This window comes from Sceloporus occidentalis, unplaced genomic scaffold (assembly GCF_023333645.1).
Source record: "Sceloporus occidentalis isolate IW3139 unplaced genomic scaffold, rSceOcc1.0.p SCAF_23, whole genome shotgun sequence".
NCBI lineage: Eukaryota > Metazoa > Chordata > Lepidosauria > Squamata > Phrynosomatidae > Sceloporus > Sceloporus occidentalis.
The window spans coordinates 14,393,305-14,415,196 of record NW_028317003.1 but is presented as its reverse complement, the minus strand read 5'-3'; the positions used below and the strand labels follow the sequence as shown (position 1 = coordinate 14,415,196).

At 38.7% G+C, this 21,892-nt stretch overlaps 2 protein-coding genes across 2 annotated transcripts in view; both read left to right on the top strand.

The window, feature by feature from the left end:
* LOC149300853 (integrin beta-8-like) overlaps positions 1-4,696 on the top strand; it is a 39,864-nt gene extending 35,168 nt beyond the window's left edge. The window contains exons 14-15 of the mRNA XM_089484888.1: positions 3,896-4,059; positions 4,568-4,696. Coding sequence (XP_089341014.1) covers positions 3,896-4,059; positions 4,568-4,696 — 293 coding nt within the window. The remainder of the gene's footprint in view (positions 1-3,895; positions 4,060-4,567) is intronic.
* Positions 4,697-13,411: 8,715 nt separating this feature from the next.
* Positions 13,412-21,892, top strand: part of LOC149300852 (ATP-binding cassette sub-family B member 5-like) — a 46,299-nt gene continuing 37,818 nt past the window's right edge. Inside the window, exon 1 of the mRNA XM_089484887.1 lies at positions 13,412-13,491. Coding sequence (XP_089341013.1) covers positions 13,412-13,491 — 80 coding nt within the window. The remainder of the gene's footprint in view (positions 13,492-21,892) is intronic.

Genomic DNA, 21,892 nt, shown 5'->3' with positions numbered 1-21,892 from the left:
ACTCTTTGGGGATCCCTTGGGGGATCTCCCTTTGGGGATCTCTTGTGAATGGGAGTCCAGATGTAGATCTATTTGCTGGCTTGAGCATAGAGGGATACAAACTGCATTTGGAGTGGTTGGTTCCCTTGTGGAGAGGACATTTTGGTTATGGACTCACATTTTGGTTCTGGAAGTCCATCAAGTTCAACACAGCCGTTTATCCAGAAGAAAGCAAAAAACCCACATTGAGGCAGTTTTCAATCGTGCCTCAAAAAGGGAAACAAACTCCTTTAGTAGGAACAATTAAGTAATCTAGGAGTATCTGCACCTTCTGCACTTCTCGGATCCCTCTTGGTGCTCAAATCCCTCTGTCTTTACTTTATGTGCCTGTTTGTAGCAGCTCAGAATCTTTGCTGCTTATGAGGGTATTACAGGGTTTACTACAGCCGGGAAAGACAAAATAATGTTTACAGGAACAGAAGAGTATAAACTGTGTAAATAAAATACATTCTTCTTGTAAGTGCCTCCCGTAATGACATAAATAGTTAGCAAAAAGTCACATAAAAAGCCCAACCCCAGCTTTGCCACCAACCACTTTCCCTAAACATTGCACAACATTATAATTTCTGTTTTGCTTGTTAGATCATCTAATTGCTCAATGCAGTTTTACTATATTATACAGCACTGCAGATGATGATGGGGGATGATGATACAGTATATAAATTGCTGTTTAAGTTTTAGTTGGAGATTGTATGAGGGCATCAGCCTTTTTTTCCGCCAAACATCTGCTAAATGTTGTATTCAATCCAGAACCGCATTTATCAGAAGTCAGAATCAGTTAAAAGCTCTTCGACATGTCCACATGTAATAATTGCAGTAATGGAAAGGAAAAATGCTTCTGTTTTGGACACAGGAGACTATTCAGTAATCCTTACGGCTTTTACTAGGGGAAAAGGATACAAGGCATATGGTGTTAGCACCAGGGCAGTTGTGTGGCCTAAAAAATGATTACGTCTAGATGAATTCCAGACATCGTGGGCACACTTCAAAGTGAGATAAGGTCATCTTCAATGGCAAGGTCATGCAGTCTGATAAAACGAAAGTCATGGCAATTTGTTGCCTTACAAAAACATAATATTTCATTATTCCAAATATGTTAAGGTTATCAAAAGGTCCTACGGTATCAGGTACAGACTGTACCCCTTGGGGGCTATTAACAACACTCTGTTGTATTTAGGAAGTCAGTGAGATTTCAAGAAGTAATTAGAGGCTTGCAGGATGATGAGTGAGGAGTTCCAGCCACCTGGTATCACCAGGCGAATGTTACCAATAGGTGCGATCTACCCATAGAACTAGTGAAAGTATGAAGGGTCTAGCGTGAACTTTTGTGCAAAAAGTTCTTCTTACTAATTTCCCAGCACAGAGCCAGAGACACATCCCAAAAAGTACATGTAAACATGTAATTGATTTTTACAATGTTTATTATACAACCATAGTAGTACATCTGGCGATTTTTATATTTCTTAGAAATTAAAATATCAGCAAGTAGTTATTTTATATCTGACAGCTGGTGGACAAACTTGTTTTTAGTTGCGTTCTATTTATATATATATTTTTTTTTATTATTTTTTTTTTATTATTTTTTTTTTCTAAAGATTTAGTCAAAGTGAATTAAACTGGACGTTCAAAAACTGCTTCCTCCGCTGGAACTCAGTATGTCGAAAGTAACATATTGTGGTGGAAAAGTTAAGCTCTAAATCGTCGTAATAAGCAGAATAGCATTTGGTACAAGATGGAAGTCGGTATAACCAATTCTGTTTCTTCCCTGCAAAAGTTATTTTTAAAGCAAAGTTTCTGGACATAATTTCCTGGCTAGCTTAGGAGGTATCTGTGGTTCCTCAAGGTGAGCCTGTCACATGAAAATAAACCCTTTACATTAATCAACAAAGCATAAAACTGTCTATGTGTAAATATTTTATGCTCTGCTGAATAATAAAAAAGTTTTTGTTCATGTAGTGATGGTAGATATACTTTTTCGGATATATTTGCTATAATTAGTGCATTCCTGCGACTTCACTCCACATTCTGGTTAACAGTATTGATGCCTAAGTGTAGACATGGTGTCAAGGCAGTATTGTTAAATTATAGCATGGATCGACATATGATATACATCACCTATAGCGCCATTCCAGTCGCTAAGTAATGACGCATTAGTCATTCCTTCTAACAGTTGATTGTATTATTTATTCAATTTATTCTTTGCTCAGAAATGTTTTTTTTATTTCTTTGTGCCAGTTAAATTATGAATTCACTATTATTATTATTATTATTATCTTGTATTTGTATTTCGCCAACAATTTACGCAGCGCTCAATACAATACATATATTCAAGGGGTATGACAAGACGAGAATTGACAGACTAAGACAAACCGATACATTAGGTGGAGGTGGACAATATATGTAAAATGCGAATTTTAGAGATGACCGCAATATGTAATTGAATCCATATATGGATGTTCCTGCTTACATCGTTTGTAAATTCATTGCAAACCACATGTCCATTTTATTTACATTACAAAGTACACTTCGCCGCACACCATTTCCTCTGTACTTTTTAAAGCATGCCTTTATGCAGAGTCACACATACAACAATTCTGTGGCTTTCTTTGCTATCACGTTCTCGTAACCTTACAGATTGTTACACAGTGGTGCTGTAAATTCTATCCCTGAAAGCCAGCATATGCCTGAGATTTCTGCTCTGTAACTAATAAAAGATTGGGATCCAACTCAAAACCCATGCTAAATAATGCGTTCCTAAATTAAAAATAAATATGTATATATATATATATATTTCTACCTTTTATAACCCAAATAACGTTAACACTAGGATCTGACCCTCCAAAATTGCTCAATTGAGCAGATGATTGATGACAATGCTAGTAAAGTCTGTTCCTCTATATACTATAATTCGTCAGAATGTCAGTGTCTGGGTGATTAAGACTGAGACATACTATTGTTCACCAAAAGGCAATATTGTAAGGAGTCAGAGTCTTTGTCTGGTGGTAAATAGTTTGGTCATCTTCTAAATTATTATTTGTAAAGTATATGATTGGGGACCCCAAATGTTGGAAAGCAGCTGAATGATCACAGCGATCCTTTGTTTTGTTTTTGTTATAATGTTAAGATATAGATATATGTATAATAGAAGTATTATTAACCCCTTCAATCCCAGGGGTTTTTGGTGCCTCAAAGCCCGGAGCAATTTTGCCATTTTTGCGGTATGTCGGTTTAGCGATTATTCTCCTTTCCTGTGAGTAGTGTACCCATGTAAACTATATATTGTTTTTTCAAGGAGAGATAGAGCTTTCGTTTGATACCATAGCTGGATGATTAGCTGAAAATTTAGAATGAGAAATTTAGCAAAAACTACTAAAGATTAGAAAAAAAAACTACTTTTTTTTACATTTTCCCTCTGAATCCTCACAAAATTAGGTAAAGCGATGGAAAATCCCCTTCAAGTTTATCAATTCAGGTGTCCAGATTTCAGAAATACCTAATTTATATAGATTTTCCCAGCACCAGGGAGCATACCTCAACATGAGGTCATGATACTGGCTTAATCGTGGAGGCTTGGGGTAGCTAAGAAATACCATTACATAAGTTATGGTGTGCAAAGGTGATGGAAACCCTTCCATTTAAATTTAAAGGGTAATAGAAGTATTATTAAACACTCATCTACAGACACCAGACAAGCCAGAAGGCTTGTTTTTCCCTCAGAAATCTCATGGTGCTGCCACAACCACAAGGGATTCTGGGTAGGTGCATGCAAATAAAGTTAACAATAATCTATTGTGCAAACTCATTGTTATTTTTTGTCTTCATGCTTGTTAACCAACTTCATTTTGTTTCTTCTCAGAATGCTTCTCAGATCCATGGATCATCAAGATTTTTCTTATCATCTTTGTTGTGACATTTTTACTTGGCTTTATCACTGTCCTCATAATTAGACAAGTACTTCTACAATGCAATAAAACCATAGACAAGTCCTCTTCTGATTACAGGGTTTCCAGAGCTAAGAAGGTAAGCAGTTGTTACTGATATTTCTTTCTTTGTTTTTAAGAACTGTCACATCATAATTGAATCCAGCACTAAAAACCATCCATCATTAGTATTTTTATTATTTTTTATTTAATGCTCTTTCTAAGTCATTTAGATTTATATTTTCCAGCTTTTCACATTTACTAGAGTCATAGCCAGGGCATGCCATATAAATTCCCCTCATTTCTGATGATCCCTCGTTGTAAAACATTGTAACACATCCCCAGATTTCCAGAATCTGTTTACAACCATGTTGTTCCCTTGCATAGGTTAGATTTTTGGATTTTTAGTATAAAATATGATCTGGCAGGAAGAGGACAACAGAAAAGGCAGAGGTAATTTCAGTATTTCTGCTGGAATAAGTGAAAAAGAGAATAATTTTTTCTGTGTTATATGTAGGTATAACAGTTCAGGATTAGGAATAATCTAATAATGTGTAGCCTTCCAGAATAAAATGACTTTTCATGATAACTGTTGTTTTTCCCCCAAGGATAAGCGAGTATTGCACAGCATCTATGAAAAGACTGTTACATATACAAGTGAAAAACCTGAAGATATTCATATTCACATCAATAAACTGGGAGCACACGAAACGTACGAAACACACTACAAGTTTTAAAGAAGATGCATCACTCAACAGACCCCGCCATTCATCGGCCATCACATGGTTGGATATTACATGTTACCATTTCATTTTGGGGTCATCGTTTATAATCTAGTAGCTGCTGTGACAGATCCAGGTGCGATATACTACTGTTTGGTACCACTTTTGAATGTAGCACTTTATTTTTAGATTTTTTTTTTACTGTTTTTTGTATGTAAATAACAAAGCACTGGTTACACTTTAGTTAGTGCGCTCACAGGTGAACTCTGTGAACATGGAACCTGAAACGAAGTATACATGGAGTGCTAGAAATGTTACATTAGGTGTTAGGTATTGTCTGGGTTTTTTTGTGATATATTGTGTAAATATATGTTCCAGTGATTCACTGTTACCCTTCAAGTACTAAGAGTTGTATATACATTGTTAAAATGTATATATTGTGTGTTACACATTCTATTTATATACATGTTAATATTAATTGCAATTCATTTTGGTATTTAAATTGGGATGACACACTGCCAAATCTGTACATATTCAACATATTCAGTGAAATATATATATATATATATATATATATATATATATATATATATATATATATATATTATAAAGCCTTGCTTATTGAAGACGGTTGTGGATAATCTGGTAACGTGAAGAGAACCGAATGGTGATTCAATCACTAGAATACAACATTTCACGCAATGTTAATATTTAGTGAAGTTATGGGTAATTTGCCAATTTACTCCTCTGCTTACCAAACAAAGATGTGTTGGGTCGTACAAAACAGGTAAGAATGTTATTCTAGTGCAGAATTACACAACTCACAAAGTAGAAATGGACAGAGAGCAGTGGGATGATGAGGGCAGGACACAGCGCTATACACTATTTTCATTTTTCTAATAGAAAAGACAACAGGGTAACTCTGAATGTTTTTCCACAATTACTGGAGTCAAAAACTCTCTCGTGGCTTAACTCAACAGCTTCGGCCAAAATATACTCCTAAACTCCCCTTTTCATATATTTTGCAACTCGCCAACTTACTATACATCATGAAAGTCTAACCCTAAAAGTCTTCTGCAAGAGCTGAGCTGGCCCTGTATAAGGCATAATGAATGAAATCATTGAGTCTGTGAGATGTTTTTGAAATCTAACGAACATAACTGTGTATTATACGGTGTTATCCAAGCACTTATTGTACCCACTTGTTTTCTATATCAATTAGTTTCAACTTCAAAGATCTAGAATGTGTTTTGTTGTCAATGTTAGGCTGACGAGCAGCCCGATGTGCCGTCGGTAAGAACAGGTCCCAGAATTCAATCCTGAACCCTGTCTCTAGTGTAGAAAGCATTTGTATTATCATTGCTGATGACTGGAAAAAAGTACCCAAAGGGAATACCTAGTCTTATTTATATTTTAATACATGTTTTTTTGCCTCCAATTCTGCTTATTAACATTGGACACCTTGCTGAGTCAGCTACTTGCCACTGGTTGCATTGTTTCGATGCATCATTTGGTGTTGTCAGTCTTGTGTGCTGGATTTAGAAATGTCATGTAGGTATACCTGTCTCCAGAAGTTATGTAATACTCATTACCTCATAATCGTTCCTAACAAGAAAGGAATTGTGTCCAGGCTTGCTTCAGTTAATTGTTTGTAGCCCTTCAATAAGCATCTCTATATATTTGATTTTTTTTCTGATGCAAAATATTCGTTGAATGCACAATTCTGAGCAGCTGAAGTATTCCATCAAGACTTTGTACATTAATAATACTCATCATAACTAAATTCATCCTTAAATACATGACACTATGTTGTGCATTGCCAGTCTGAAGACCTCTTTCCCATGTCTGGGGTCATTCCCACATTAGAGGGAGCGATATATTGGTACAAACACCAATCTGAACCATACACACAAGGATGTTGTTTTCTTATCTCTGTGTTTAGTATGCTGTTTTGTTTCTATTTGCATTATAATATATTGTGTATGTTTTTTTATGCAGTATACACAAGATATTATACAGTCAGTGTTGGCATAATTTTTAGAAATTTGATATAATTTGATATTATCTACCTTTTTGTACATTGTTGACAGCCTACAACTCACACAAACGCACAAAGTAGCAGATAACCCTAGCGACACTACATTCATGTATACTTAAAATAATAAACACCCAGGCCAATGTCTGCTAAAGCCAAGATAAGTATTTGTGTCCTAGTGCTAGCCTGCCGTTGGTCTGAATTATAGCTTTCTTCACCCGTGAATCTGGTCAAAGAACATTATATATATGTCTGTGTGTATATATACACTGTATCTATGTTTATACATATATATATATATATATATATATATATATATATATATATATATAGATACAGTGTTGGTCTGCATCAACTGTCAGACAACTGCCGTTGGTCTGAATTATAGCTTTCTCCATCCATGAATCTGGTCAAAGAACATTATATATATGTCTGTGTGTATATATACACTGTATCTATCTATCTATCTATCTATCTATCTATCTATCTATATATATATATATATATATATATATATACCCAACCAATCCTGAAATTTTATTTTCTCTCATACTGAGTTTAGCTTCATAACAGCTGGAGGGTTCTGTGTTATCTACCCCGACTTGATTAATTGCCCTGGGATTCGCATATCGATCTGGACATTCTTCCTCTCTATGTTCCTGATTTGGGGTTTTAATAACATTTCCGTATGTTAGATTTAGGTTCTATGTCAAATGCTTGAGATTTGCTTGACACAGCACATCGATGCAAATTTGCAATGCCTCTAAAGAGACATGCCTTTTTGGACATTTAACCTGACCTGGCGATATTATCTGTTTTACCCATCCTGCCCTTTTCACACTATTATTTGTGCACATCTATCTGTACAATTTCTTACATCTTTAAACTTCACTATTTGCCATTTACTGTTTTATATAGCGCTATCATATTCCACAGCGCTGTACAATGAATAAGCGGGACATAACAAGTAGTATATAACATGACAATTACAGAAACAACGGGTAAGGAGGGCCCTGCTCAAACGAGTTTACACGTCTATGCTGTTCTCTGTATTACCCCATTTTCCTGCCCTGGCTCCTTTTATCTACCGATCCTTTCTCCTTTTAACCTGTTATTTGCATATAATTTGGTCATTAAAAATATCAAAATCCGCTAGGCAGTGCCGTCAGATCCACAGTGAATACGCGCATCGGAACAGACGTTTGCGCCATCATCCTTAAAGGGACAGAGACATTCAGCCCTGCGGAGTAAGGGACGAGTGCCGTGACATGTTAAGTTTCAGTAAATCACATATTATAACAAAAAAATGTAATTAGGAAAACTCATTTTGTTTCCCCCCTCCCCAAATAATCAGCATCTCTCCAGCAACAGCTAGGTTTTATTAAATGTAATTCTTAATCTTAAAAAAGAATGGAAAAAAATGCATTAAATACAAAATGTAATAAACATTGTTTGTGCAGAATTGGCCAGATTGTAAAATTGCATGTAGGGAGTAGTTTATATGTTGTCATGTTTAGCAATGCTTTGTTAACTTGAAATGAAACACTTTGTATGTTTGGTTGTGAAACAACATCTAGGGCTATTTAAGGACATATTTCCCATAAGGCAATATAGGCATTTGTCACAATCCAGAGTACCGAATACAGTCGCACCTAAAATTGTGATGATCTCTTCATCGGGAGATTTACATAGATTGAAATACTTTATATTTTTATTAATATCCCCAAGGTATTGATCAGATGCTGTCTTAAAGGGACAGTGAATTTACAAAACCCATGGAAAACTTATATGTGTTCAAGGATCGTCCAATGTTGATATCTGAATAAGTTTGGGCTTCATAGGTACCATGAAAACCAGCATCTTACTCCCTCCGAACATATAGCCCGGCCGTAAAGCTTTATTATCACTAGACGTTTGGTATTTATCCTGATCTATTTATGATGGTTTTCAACATGCTTCTGGACATTATATATTGTTTTGCTGTGTGTATATAATAAGAGAATGCTCTATTAGATCAAAAATATCTGCTGCTAAGCAAGCACTTTCTAACTATAAGACGTCCCGTTCAGCATCCACGCTCCTTGTATGCCAAAAATCTGATCGAATGCAGGCTTTGAGTTTGTTTGACACAGAAATATTTTCGTTAGTGGGATTTTTTTTTTGGTTTGTTTTCACTTCTCTTGGTGTGGAAGAAGGTACTGCTTTTATTTATCTACACTTTTAAATTTATTGTTTCTAGTAGTGAGAATTTCATGTACTGGGATTGAACCCGGCATTCAGCTTGGGTGTTGAATCTAGAGAGCGTGATAATGGCGTTCCTCTCACATACATCAATTTATTCCGCATGTGACTGCTAGTCAAATAACAAAGCTACTATGACATGAAGGATGGAATTCTTCGAGAGTGACGAATAGTGATATCTGGTCTGTGTTAAAAGCTTTTCTCACAGTCGTGGTATAACCACATCAGTGGCAGCCCATTCAGAGCCAAACATACTTATCACCTATCTCCAGATCTGTTTAATCTATGTTTTATGAATACAGAAAAAAAAATGTTTGTGATCACGTCCCCTTTTTATGTATTATTACCTACTTTATGAGGCTACATTTATTATTAGATAAAAAGTAGTATTTCCTAAACCGGCCAAAATGTAATTACGTGTACTTTTTGACGTATACCTAAGATATGTTGAAGAATAACCTCTTTGCTGTGCTGGGGATCATGAGTATTTTACTACTCCTGTAGTAGAGACCCAACGTGATTTATTTATTCAAGAATAATGTCTTTAAAATCAGGAGTGGTTTGGACCCCTAGGCTGATTTAAAGATTTTATTCCCCTAAATGAGGTGCCATTTCTACAGTGACTGGATCCGTTTTCTGTTCCTTTATAGGTTGTCTGTGCATGTCATGTAAATATGCTTTAAACAGTGATGGCTGGTGTGCACAGCATGTTCTTTGCCAGATGTGTGTTGGGCTGCCATATTACTGGGCAACTTGGCTAGACTAGTACCCCTTAGGCTCAATGTTGTCAATTAATAACCTTAAAAGAAATAGTTTTTTTTATTTATTTTAGAAAATAACACTATAAATGCCTAGTACATTTGAAGAAAGGCACCATATCATTGAGTTCAAACTGTCCAGAATATCACTTTTTTTCCACTGATTGAGTTTTTTTTTAAAGCAAAATACCAATGTTACACAGAATGTGAATAAAAAAAATCATTAGTGACTCCATGGGATATTATCACTTGAACCTATAGTTTTTAAGTTGTGTACCAAAAAGCAAGTTTATTAACTCTAAACCTGTATAATGTATATGTTTAATAAATGAAACACAAATTCTGTCTGATATAGCCAAATGATTTGTAAAAATACTGTAAAGATATGTATATTGTTGGTAGAAGTTTGTTAACACATTGGTAGTTGTGTTGATTGTCAGATTTATGCATTGTTTTCAAATATACCCTAAAACTTTTTTGTTATTTTTGTTAAAATAAAAATCTTTACTTTTCTATTTTGTTTTATATATATATATATATTACCTGGAATTTTAGGGGTGTTCATCTGTTTATTATGTACAAAATATTTCTCATGTTTTTTAATTTAATGACTACTAAATTGTATGTGAATATATTTATTAATGAACTGACACTGTAGAACATAGTGTTTATTTTTTCTAATAAACATACTGTTTTAACTGACAAGCGTTGTAATTTCATTTGATTAGCAGCATTGAATAAAAAAGAAATCATGAACAGCCACTAGGTGTCAGTATATCCTCTCCATGAATCCATACATTTACCAGTAAATTTAAAGGGACAGTCCAATGTTTCTTTTTTTTTTTTTCTTTATCTTCATTTTTTTTTCCTTGTCAAAAAAAGAGCAAATTTAAAACATATAACATTCTTTTATTTAGTTACAATACAGAATGTACAGTCCAATGTTTCATATAGGAGCATCGCCACCAACAAGAATGCATGTGAAAGTACTTTGCAATAAAGTACTACAGAAATCAGCGATGGAGCGTCTGCCCTGGTAAGAAGGCATTGTGTTTAGCTGATCGTCTACAAGCCAAGTATGTATAGAGAGGATGCTATTGAAACCCTCTAGGAATTTGGATGCAAAAAAACAATACAAACAATATGATATAAGGTGACACTTCGCTAATATATCCAACAAAGAGGATAGCTGGAGAGTCTCTTTAAAGAACACTAAGCCAACATATACAGGTTATTACTATATTTTTTGAGTCGTGAATGTGAGTAGATGTGAGAATTGAAATAACATAGAGTATGTTTAAGTTAAAACATTTTGTTAGTTATGCATTGTTTGTGGCACATTGAACCCTAGACGTAACAGGCTTTGGTTTCAATGAGAAAGGTTTCCTGCTAGTGATTGGCTGCTTCTAAGATCAAATCACAGAGAGGCAGTGTTGTATCATAAGTGTTGTGTTGTAGTTTTTTGTGTAGGTAAAGAATATAAAAGTGCTTAAGTACTTTATTATGTATTCATCAAAGGCAAGAATACATTCTTACACAAAATTCTTGTTAGAGAAAGTTCTTATCTGTAAGGAATTTTTCTAATGTGCAAAGAGATTATTAAAATATTTCCAATAGATGGATAAAACAACTATGGAAGCAATTATGGTTGATTGGAAAGATGATTTAATTAAGTATAAGAAACAGGAAGTTCCAGAGATGAAATATCTATTTCAGTGGCATTCTGTATAGAGTTCAATAAATTGTTACTCAAATTAAACCAATACTTCAAAAACTAATTATTGGAACACATTAAAATGAAACAAAAAAAATGTTTTTTCCTAAGCATAACATCCATGGCAAGCCACAAATATTTTTTTTAATGATCTAAATAAAAATAATAATAATACCATTCAAAATCCAAAAATGTCAAACATTTTAAACAAGCTAGTTAAAAGAGAACCAAAGTGTTCCCATAGATGGGCTATGTACACGGACTTAATAGGCAATATTATTAATTAACTTCCAGACAACGTAAAAAATATGCAAAAATTCTTTACTTTTGTTTTTGTTTGTTTTCATATTCAATAGAATTATTACCAATAATACTATTTGTGCAGAATATACTTTACACACTGAACAACCTTTGTTATCACATTGAACAAGAAGAAAAAGATGAAAAGTGTTTTGGGATTTTAAGCTGGAACATTAGTCCATTGGGAGTCTAAGAAATGTAAACAAATTCTGGAGAACAGGAAAGGATGACGCACGTTTATCAGTGCCCAGCCAGGATACAGAGCTCAAAGCCCTACTGATGGACAGGAAGTTATAGTGTCAAAATACAGTGTGTGGTTCAAAGCAAAAGTAAATGTTCAATAAAGGATTAAGAAAATCAACTAAAACTGTCACATTGGGGTAAATATATATGGGGCGTAAAAACTACAGTTGTCTGAACCAGGTTTGGCCTTGAACTTGGACCCTTATAAATTTTCTATGCAGTAAATTCTTCTCAGTTACTTAGGTTGAAAAACCCACATGCAGGCCATCAAGTTCAGCTATCTGAAGTATCCATATCTGTTGATCCTGAAGGAGGTCAAAAGGACAATTAGACCTTAATAAAATATAGTACAAAATAGGTTAAAAAAAAGTTAACTCAATCGACAACCTGGATCATCATGGCTTTAGATCCCTGTGTTCATTAGAATGACATGCAGCCTTTGAAAAGTATTAACTGAGCCTGCTAACACTCCACCTGGTAGAGCATTCTCCAACTTAACTTCCCTGACTGTAAAATATATTTCTGTTGATTAACATGAACTCGTTTTCCCCTCTGAGCTTGGAACCCCAGATAGGTCTTTGTATTGCCCTTGTATATGGGAATTATATCAAGACCTGGGAACTTCTGCCAATAGGGTGGACATGCCTAAACAGCGTTCCTGCAACCTAGAGATTGAACACTGTGACCTAGTGTTATCTAATGCTTCACCTGCACTTCCCAGGTATGAGCATATCCCGGTGTAATTATTGTGTTCTCCAACGTAAGCAAGCCTAAACGTCACTGAATATACCCGAACCGTTACTATTTCTATGATTTTTTTATGAACTGGAGCTGAAAATTATATTGCATGCTGTTATACTGGTCTAACCACTGATATATAAACAGCACTACGGAATTTGATGGTGCTATATAAAACAATAAATAATAATATAAAGAGGCAATTCGCATCCCACAGACTTATTCTCAGCAGTCACCGACTACACTTACATCCTGTGCATATGAGGGAATTTCCCAAATCTGGACCCCCAGCTCTACCTCTTCTCTTGGGGTGGGAGAAGTGGGGCCAACCCCATGAGGTTGTAAGGGACATAAGCATAAATACATATACCAAATAACTACACACACTAATAAATGAAAACCAACACATACTTGGATGAAACAGGCCGTGGCTTTTATTTAGTTTATCAAACATACATACTTTCAATGTAACGAAATGACCTTGCAACCATTGTAACATAAACATAACAAGCCCTTGGCACAAGCCCAGGGCATCCGTAAAATCACATAATCTTGCCAACCGCCATAAAAGCCAGCCGGCATAACTTAAACTTACAGTTCCCCCTAAAGATATAGGGTAACTATACCCCGATAAAAGCCACGACAAAGAACAACAATATAATACAGGGTGGGTGGGAGGGCGCATCTTCATTAATTCCTCCATGGAGTCTTCAGCTTACCAGCCTCGCCACTGCTCACCAGACTCAGAGGTCAGTGCAGTATCGGCTCAGCGGTTCGCCAGGTAAGTGCGCAAACCCCTCACAACAGCCTTATTTATAGGCGGCTTTCCCGCCCATTGCGCAGCGCGAGGCGCCCGCGAGGCAGGCACGCGGCAGCACGCGACCACTAAAAAGCGCGGCAAAGCGCTAACGCATGCGCAAACGCACAATCACTTACATAACCTTCACATTTTTTTTTTTTTTTTTTTAATATAAACTTCTGACCTTTCCCTGACCCCACAGCCTATCCCTACCACTAATAACCTGACCTTTATTAGCCCCCACAACCTCATGCCAGCCTGCCTTATGGTTGCAGGCTTTATCATTATGTGGCCAAGGAGCAGAGTAGATGGAGCTGAGGCATAGTCAGTACCAAACACCACTCATCTATCTGGTAATCAAAGGATTTCATGGAGGCAGGGCCGTAGGAAGGGTGAAGCTGCCTGATCAGCAGCTGCGGTCTACAGGACTGGTTGGGGAGATCACAGATGTCTCTAACCAGCCCAGCATTAAGGGCTGTGGGCAGTGTACAAAGGGCATAATCCAGGGGTGTCCAAGTTTTTTCTGCAGTGGGCCACTTCATCAGAATTGTATACGTCCGCACTCATTTTTCACTGTGACAAAAAATATGGCCTTTAATAAAATATGCAGATTAAAATAAAGTAAATAACACAAAACCTTTACTCTTCCTCTCACTGATTTCTGGGCCTTGAAAGTTTTGCGACTACAAATTCAGGATTCCCTAGATTTATTCTAGGGATGAACTAAAATGAAAATTCTGGACCAAAACATTCAGGGTTCACTTAGCCAAAACCGAAAATGACCCCCACCTTTAAAAATAATAATAAAAACTCACATGTTTAATAAAAGTAGGTAACACACAATTGGACAAAATTAGCAATATGACTTGGCATGATAGGAGTGTGATTGCTAACAGCAATCACAGTCCCATCATACCCAGGCAACCAGTAAATGCTGGTACCTAGGCATGATGGGACTGTGCTCACTGTGATTGCTGTTAGCAATCACACTCCTATCATGCCAAGTCAGCCAGTACATGCTGGTACAGGGTGGCTGTAAGTGATGTGCAGACCCCATACTGCTGGCAGCATCACTACACAAGGGGGGAAGCTAGCTAGGTTTCAGCATGTACTGGCTGACTTGGCATGATAGGAGTGTGATTGCTAACAGTAGTCACAGTCCCATCATGCCTAGGTTCCAGCACTTACACATCCATCCAGTAAATGCTGGAACCTAGGCATGATGGGACTGTGATTGCTGTTAGCAATCACACTCCTATCATGCCAAGTCAGCCAATACACGCTGGTACAGGGTGGCTGTAAGTGATGTGCAGACCCCATACTGCTGGCAGCATCAATACACAAGGGGGGCAGCTAGCCAGGTTTCAGCATGTACTGGCTGACTTGGCATGATAGGAGTGTGATTGCTAACAGCAATCACAGTCCCATCATGCCTAGGTTCCAGCACTTACACATTCATGCTATCACACACACACACACACACACTCATTTATTCATATAATCATTAATTCACAGATTCATTCCCTCAATCACACACACTCATTCAAACACCCTCCCCACACCCTTACCTGCACTGCAGCTCCTCGATGCCGCTCACAGACTTCAGCAGGGGGCGCGGCCTCCCTCTGCCTTCTCTGCTAAAGCACAGAGGAAGTAGGATGTCACGTGAACTCCGCTTCCTCTGTGCAGTCCAGAAGACCCTCCCACAAGTAAGTAGCAGGGCTTGAGGTGCGGCTCGCGTAAGATCGGTTGCCCTGGCTGCCGATCTTACGCGGGCCGCACCTCGAGGTCTCGAGCCGCATGTTGGACGCCCCTGCCTTATTTAAAAAAAAAAAAAAAACGGAAAAAAGATTTCGGGCGGCCCCTTCGCTTGGGCCCCCCTGCCGCCGGGGCCCGGTCGCAGTCGCGACCCCTGCGACCCCGGTAGTTCCGCCACTGTGTGTGTTTATGGGCAGTCGTGTGTAAGGACAGTGTATGCGTATATGCGTGTTAATGGGCAGAGGTATGTAAAGGCAGCGTGTATATGTGTGTTTATGGACAGGTGTGGGGGCACAATTTCCATTCTTGCCTCAGGCACAAAAGGAGCTAGCTACAGCTCTGCATTTTCTCACATTGCCTGACAGTGACAATCACGTGGCTGCTAGGAAGAATATTGTACCACCATTTTTAGCGATCATGAAGAAAATTTGAAAACAAACATACATTGGAGTCAAGTCGCTGTGGGCTTTGTACCCCTAGGAACCGCTCTGCCTCCAGGGCAAATACAGAGAGTTACCAGGTATCATCTGTTGAACTTGTTAATACAGTTCTAATCTATATACAGACAGCCATGTGCACATAATATAGCAATGAGTAAGTAATGAAACGTGACACACTCAACCTTGTGTCATTGGTCTCATTCATTTGCATGTCTCTTTAAAGCACATTAGAAAATTTGCAAGTTTTGCATTCAGGGTTGGCCTGAAGTGTATTGTGTTCTGATTGCAGTACACTGCACAATGGAGGCTTTTGTTACTTTTGTTCCAATCATAAGTTTGCTAAATATCAGGAGCCATTCTTGATTCAAGTTGACAATATATCCCTCAGAGTGCTAGAGGAGCCTCCATACAAAAATGTTTCTATCACAAATTTCTAAAGGTTTTCTTTCTTTCTTTCTTTATTTGATTTTATTTTATTTACATATATATATATATATATATATATATATATATATATATAGTAGAAATATTATTAAACACTCATCTACAGATACCAGGCAAGCTAGAAGGCATGTTTTTCCCTCAGAAATCTCATGGTGCGGCCGCATCCACAAGGGATTCTGGGTAGGCGCATGCAAATAAGGTTAACAATTATCACCTTTGCCTCTATATCCACTTTATACATGGATGCCTTGAAAGTAATTGCCCGCCATACAAGACAGCCTTTAGACAAAACTCGGGTAAGAGATGCAGTAACCAGATCACCACTCATGTGAGGCCAGGGCCCAGCAGTCCCCCTTGAACTGCTGTGGGGGACCATCCGAACCCTGCCAGAAGGCCCGGGCCCAATGGTTCACCCTTGAACTCCTGTGGGGTACCGACTGGATCCTGCCAGAAGGCCAGGGCCCAGCAATTCCCCCTTGAACTGCTGTGGGGAACCATCCAGATCCCACAAGAAAGCCAGGGCCCAGCGGTTCCCCCTTGAACTGCTGTGGGGGACCGACCAGATCCTGCCAGAAGGCCAGGGCCCAGCAGTCCCCCTTGAACTGTACAGATTGCTAATGCAAAAATCCTGATGGTTTTTTTGGGAAAATAATGATAAAGCCCATCTGCAAACCAAAGCATTATCTTCAACTACATTCAACAGTATGCCTCAATGACCATGGATTTCATTGATTATTCATCCAATTGCCAGCTGTAATACCCTTACAGGAACTCATCAACATGAGGTTGTGATACTTGCTTACTAGTTGAGGCTTGAGGTAGCTAAGAAATACCATTACATAAGTTATGGTGGGTAAAGGTGATAAACCCTTACATTTAAATTTAAGGGGTAGTAGAAGTATTATTAAATACTCATCTACAGACACCAGACAAGCCAGAAATCTCATGGTGCTGCCACAACCACAAGGGATATACAAGGGGGCGCATACAAAAAGAAAAAGTCCATGTAAGGGTCCGAGGTGCTAAAAGGTGCTTATCAGCATGTGACACATGAAAGGATGCAGTGCGCCACACTAACACCCAGAAAACAGCACCCAATCCTGGACCAAGTACTGGGAACCTAAAAACAACCTTGAGGCTGCATGCATTCCCAGAACTAAAGCCAGAGGACCATGCTTTCCCGTCTCCTACAGAGGTGTCGTGCTTCTCTTGGGTGTGCTCCGTGAATCTTGTGAAAGACGCAGCGAAGCTCAGGTCCGTCGATAAACTGTCGCTCGGCAATCCCCCATGGAATATGCCAGAGCTTTTCCTCCCCACCCCGGCCAAAAGGCCTGCAGGAGGGTCGGATCTTCGTGGTTCCCTCCGAAAAGGAGAACCTCTATAGGGAAAAAGGTGGGTAGCCAAAAGACTTCTCCCACCTCTCCCAACAGGCGACTGGAAACCAGTCCTCACTGCGATACAGTGGTCCAAAACGTCAAAACTGAAAATCGTGTCCAAAGAAAAAACATTTTGCAGGCCGAGATCGAAAAAAACTGTGATCCATCCTAATTAATAGGCACAAGTGCACCAACGGAAAGTGCAATTAGTGATAAATAAATAAGTGTCCAGCCATTTTCCGTGAGGCCGAAAAATAAAAAATTATTCACACACATGCCCGTATGGGTCTTAGAGTGAAGAGTGCTTCATCTGTAGCATTTGGCCTTCAGTGCTCCTCGTGCTCACACATTTCACAACTGTAGTGCAAGGTTGTGAATGTGACTCCAGAATTTCTCTGGGGCTCAAGTGGACACCTCGGGCTCCATGCTACCTCGGCCCCAAGACCAGAGGATCAAGTTTTTCCCCCCATCCCTTAGGGTACTACACTTGATCTTAGCCAAAAAGCGGTACAGGCAGCTGTTTTGTCCTTAATGAGACTCATCAGCATGAGATTGTGATACTGGCTTACTAGTTGAGGCTTGGGGCAGCTAAGAAATACCATTATTTAAGTTATGGTGGGTAATGGTGATGGAAACCCTTCCATTTAAATTTAAGGGGTAGTAGAAGTATTATTAAACACTCAGAAATCTCATGGTGCTGCCACATCCACAGGGGATTCTGGGTAGGCACATGCAAATAAGGTTAACAATTATTACCTTTGCCTCTATATCCACTTTATACATGGATCCCTTGAAAACAATTGCCCCCTGTACAAGACAACCTTTAGACAAAACTCGGGTAAAAGGTACAATAGCCAGATCACCGCTCATGGACAGCTGTTTTGTCCTTAATGGGACTCGTCAGCATGAGGTTGGGATACTGGCTTAGTAGTTGAGGCTTGTGGTTGTGGCAGCACCATGAGATTTCTGAGGGTAAAACAAGCATTCTGGCTTGTCTGGTGTCTGTAGATGAGTGTTTAATAATACTTCTGCTAAATTGAAGGGTTTCCATCACTTTTACACACCATAACGTATGTATGTATGTATCCCTTAAATAGTTACATTATATGAAAAATAAGTCACCATTAGTGAAATAAAAAAGTGAAATGGCACCACCTAGTGACTTAAAGTTCATTGTCAAAATGTTCAAAGTATGATGAATTCTATTGAAGAATAACAATTATTTTTTTGCGTCTGAGAGCCCTGGGTGTTATAGTGTCTCCTGGCATTGATCCACTGGGGCACTACGCACTGTGATGGATTTGCGGAGGCTGGTAAGCACATCGTATCTACCTTGGATCCCCTCTTGATGCACTTTTTATGTTTCACATAAGCACCATTTGGTCAACTGAAGCTACAGTGGAGCTGAGCCCCCCTAAAGACTCAGTAAACTTTTTTTTCTTGTGCCATTACACCAGAAAAAATCTCCATATCAAACCAACAAGGAAGCCCAGAAGCAAAAGAAATAACCATCAACCCCAGACATACATTTCCGTATTGATAAGCATTACAGTAGGCAGACGAGAGCAAGGAGGCCCAGGTCTAGATTAATTTTCACACTTGGGGTGAACTCCAAAAGATCACCGAATGGTGAAATGCCATACAAAAAAAATGTGAGATGCTCACCAAGAACAGACAGCCTTACGCTGCATCCCCATTTGAAAGCATTTACAATTTTTGCTCTCTTGTGCCATTACAGAGAAAAAAAATCTCCATATCAGTCTGGTCCCACCCAAAAAGGCAGTCCAGAAACGAGAGAACCATCAACCCCAGACATACTTTTTTTTTGGAAGCCCGAGGTGTCGTGCTTTTTTTTGTGTGCTCCGTGAATCCAGTGAAGAATCGCAGCGAAGATCAAATCCAACGAAAAACTGTTTGCCCGACAACCCCCCATGGGGCATGCCAGGGCCTTTCCTTCCCAGAAGGCCTGCAGGAGGGTTGGATCTTCTTGGTTCCCTCCCAAGAGGAGAACCACTGTAAGGAAGAGGTGGACAGCCACAAGACTTCCCTCACCACTCCCAATGAATGACAGGAATCCAGTCTTCACTGCGATGCAGTGCTCCAAAACATCAAACTAAAAACATATCCAAAGAAAATTGTGTTCAGGCCATGTATCAAAAGTCCATGAATCGATTCTAATTAATAGCCGCAAGCGCACCAACAGAAAGTGCAAACAGTGAAATAAATAAGTGCCCAACCGCACCCATGCAGCGAAAAACCAAAAAATTTTTTACACACACCAACAAGGGTCAAGGAGGGAAAAGGTGCTTCTCTGTAGCAGTGGCCTTCAGTGTTCTTCATGCGAACACATCCACAACAATAACTGCAGGGTTGTGAAAGTGAGCCAGAAACACTCCAGAGATTCAGTGTACACCTCATGCTTCAATACTACCATGGCCCTAAGGACAGAGAAATAAGTTTTTCCCCCTTCCCCTAGGATGCTACACTTGAGCTTAGCCAAAAGGTTAAAAACCCCAACTATATGAGCACTCATAAGTACTGTCAATGGGGTACAAACGATAATACAGAAGAGAGCAAGGAGGTCCACGTCTGGATTCATTTTCACACTTGGGGTGAACTCCAAAAGATCACCGAAAGATGAAATGCCATACAAAAAAAATGTTAGATGCTTACCAAGAACAGACAGCCTTACGCTGCATCCCCGCTTGAAAGCATCTCAAATTTTTGCTCTCTTGTGCCATTACAGAGAAAAAAAATCTCCATATCAGTCTGGTCCCACCCAAAACGGCAGTACTGAACTGAAATTAGAGGCAAATTGTGGCTATTGACCTGAAAATAAACAGCATACACGCCGCACCTTCACAAATTGTGCATCGGTAAAGATATATATATATATTTTTTTAATTTTTTTTTATTATTATTTTTTTCTGTACTAGCTCTTTTACATTGATGTTTGTTATCTACCAATAATCTTCTGCATCAAGGCTCATTTGGCAACATCTCTGGATTCACAAGAAGACAATGTAAGTTCTCAGTCATGCTGTGCCTCTGGTGCCACTAAAACTAAATATCCTTAGACAGCCACAGTAGTTACCTTTTTGCTTATTTGTATTTATATGTATCTGTAGCTGGACAATGGAGTCAGATAATAACCTTAGTTATAACCCCTGGTGATAAGGCATTTGATAGGAAACAAAAGGGCTGAAGGCAACCGGTAAAGGAGTATCCTTAATAGGATGTTGTAAAAATAAGCATGGCTTTAACAGAACATTTCAATAAGAATCTTAATGCCCTGGAGAGTAAGTTAGGAACAGAAGCTAGAAACATGACCATATCAGAATAATTTTTTAATTGTCAAACAGCATAAAATCAGGACATAGGTGAAAACGCCATATCACCACTAATGGAAAATTGTTAAGCAATACTTCAGTTATTTCATAATCAAATATTAGTAATGTTAGTTAGTTTTTTAATTGTAAAAGAGCATAAAATCCAGTGTTGTGTACATTAGTGTAGGTTGGAATTGACAAAAACCTGCTTTTAGAGAGGAAGGGGCCAGAAGGCTCCCAATCCTCCTCCAGCCAAGTCCAGGCTTCACTGCCTCTAAAAAGAAAACAGTGTCCAAAAACGTGATATCAAAAACGTTTGCCAAATCATTGTGAGGGCCTCGCCGTGAATTTCAAAAAGCCGTGAATTCAAATAAGGGGAAATTAATAGGCACTCGTGCAAAAACAAAGTGATGAATAAATTAAAGAAAAATAATTTAAGGACAGACCATTACTTCAAAAATAAATCATCTTAACCCCAAGACCTGATGGTACAAGGGGAAAAGGTAGTGCTGGTAGGCCGCCAGTGAGAACGTGCGCTCACCATGTGCAGTGGCGTGCAATACCACACACGGTGACTCCAGCATTTCTACCGGGGCAATTCAACACCTCAGGCTCCATTGCTTTCCTAGCCCTAAGGCCAGAGGATCAGTGTACACTTTTTTTTTTTTTTTTTTTTTTTTGAAAGCCCGAGGTGCGTGGTCCTTTGGTGCCGCATTCTGTGCACTAGGCAGCAGAAGCCAGACTACGATACCGAGTTCCCTCACGGAGAACTCGGACAAATTCCAACCCTCTTGAGTCTCACCCCGAAGAGTGAGACTCCTTGCTGGCCTTCTTCAAGAGAGGAAGGGGCCAGAAGGCTCCCAATCCTCCTCCAGCAAAGTCCAGACTTCACTGCCTCTTAAAAAGAAAAACACTGTCCAAAAACGTGGTGACAAAAACGTGTGCCAAAGAATAGTGAGGGCCAAGCCGTGAATTTTCAAAAGCCGTGAATTCAAAGGGGTAAATTAATAGGCACTCGTGTAAAAACGACGTGAAT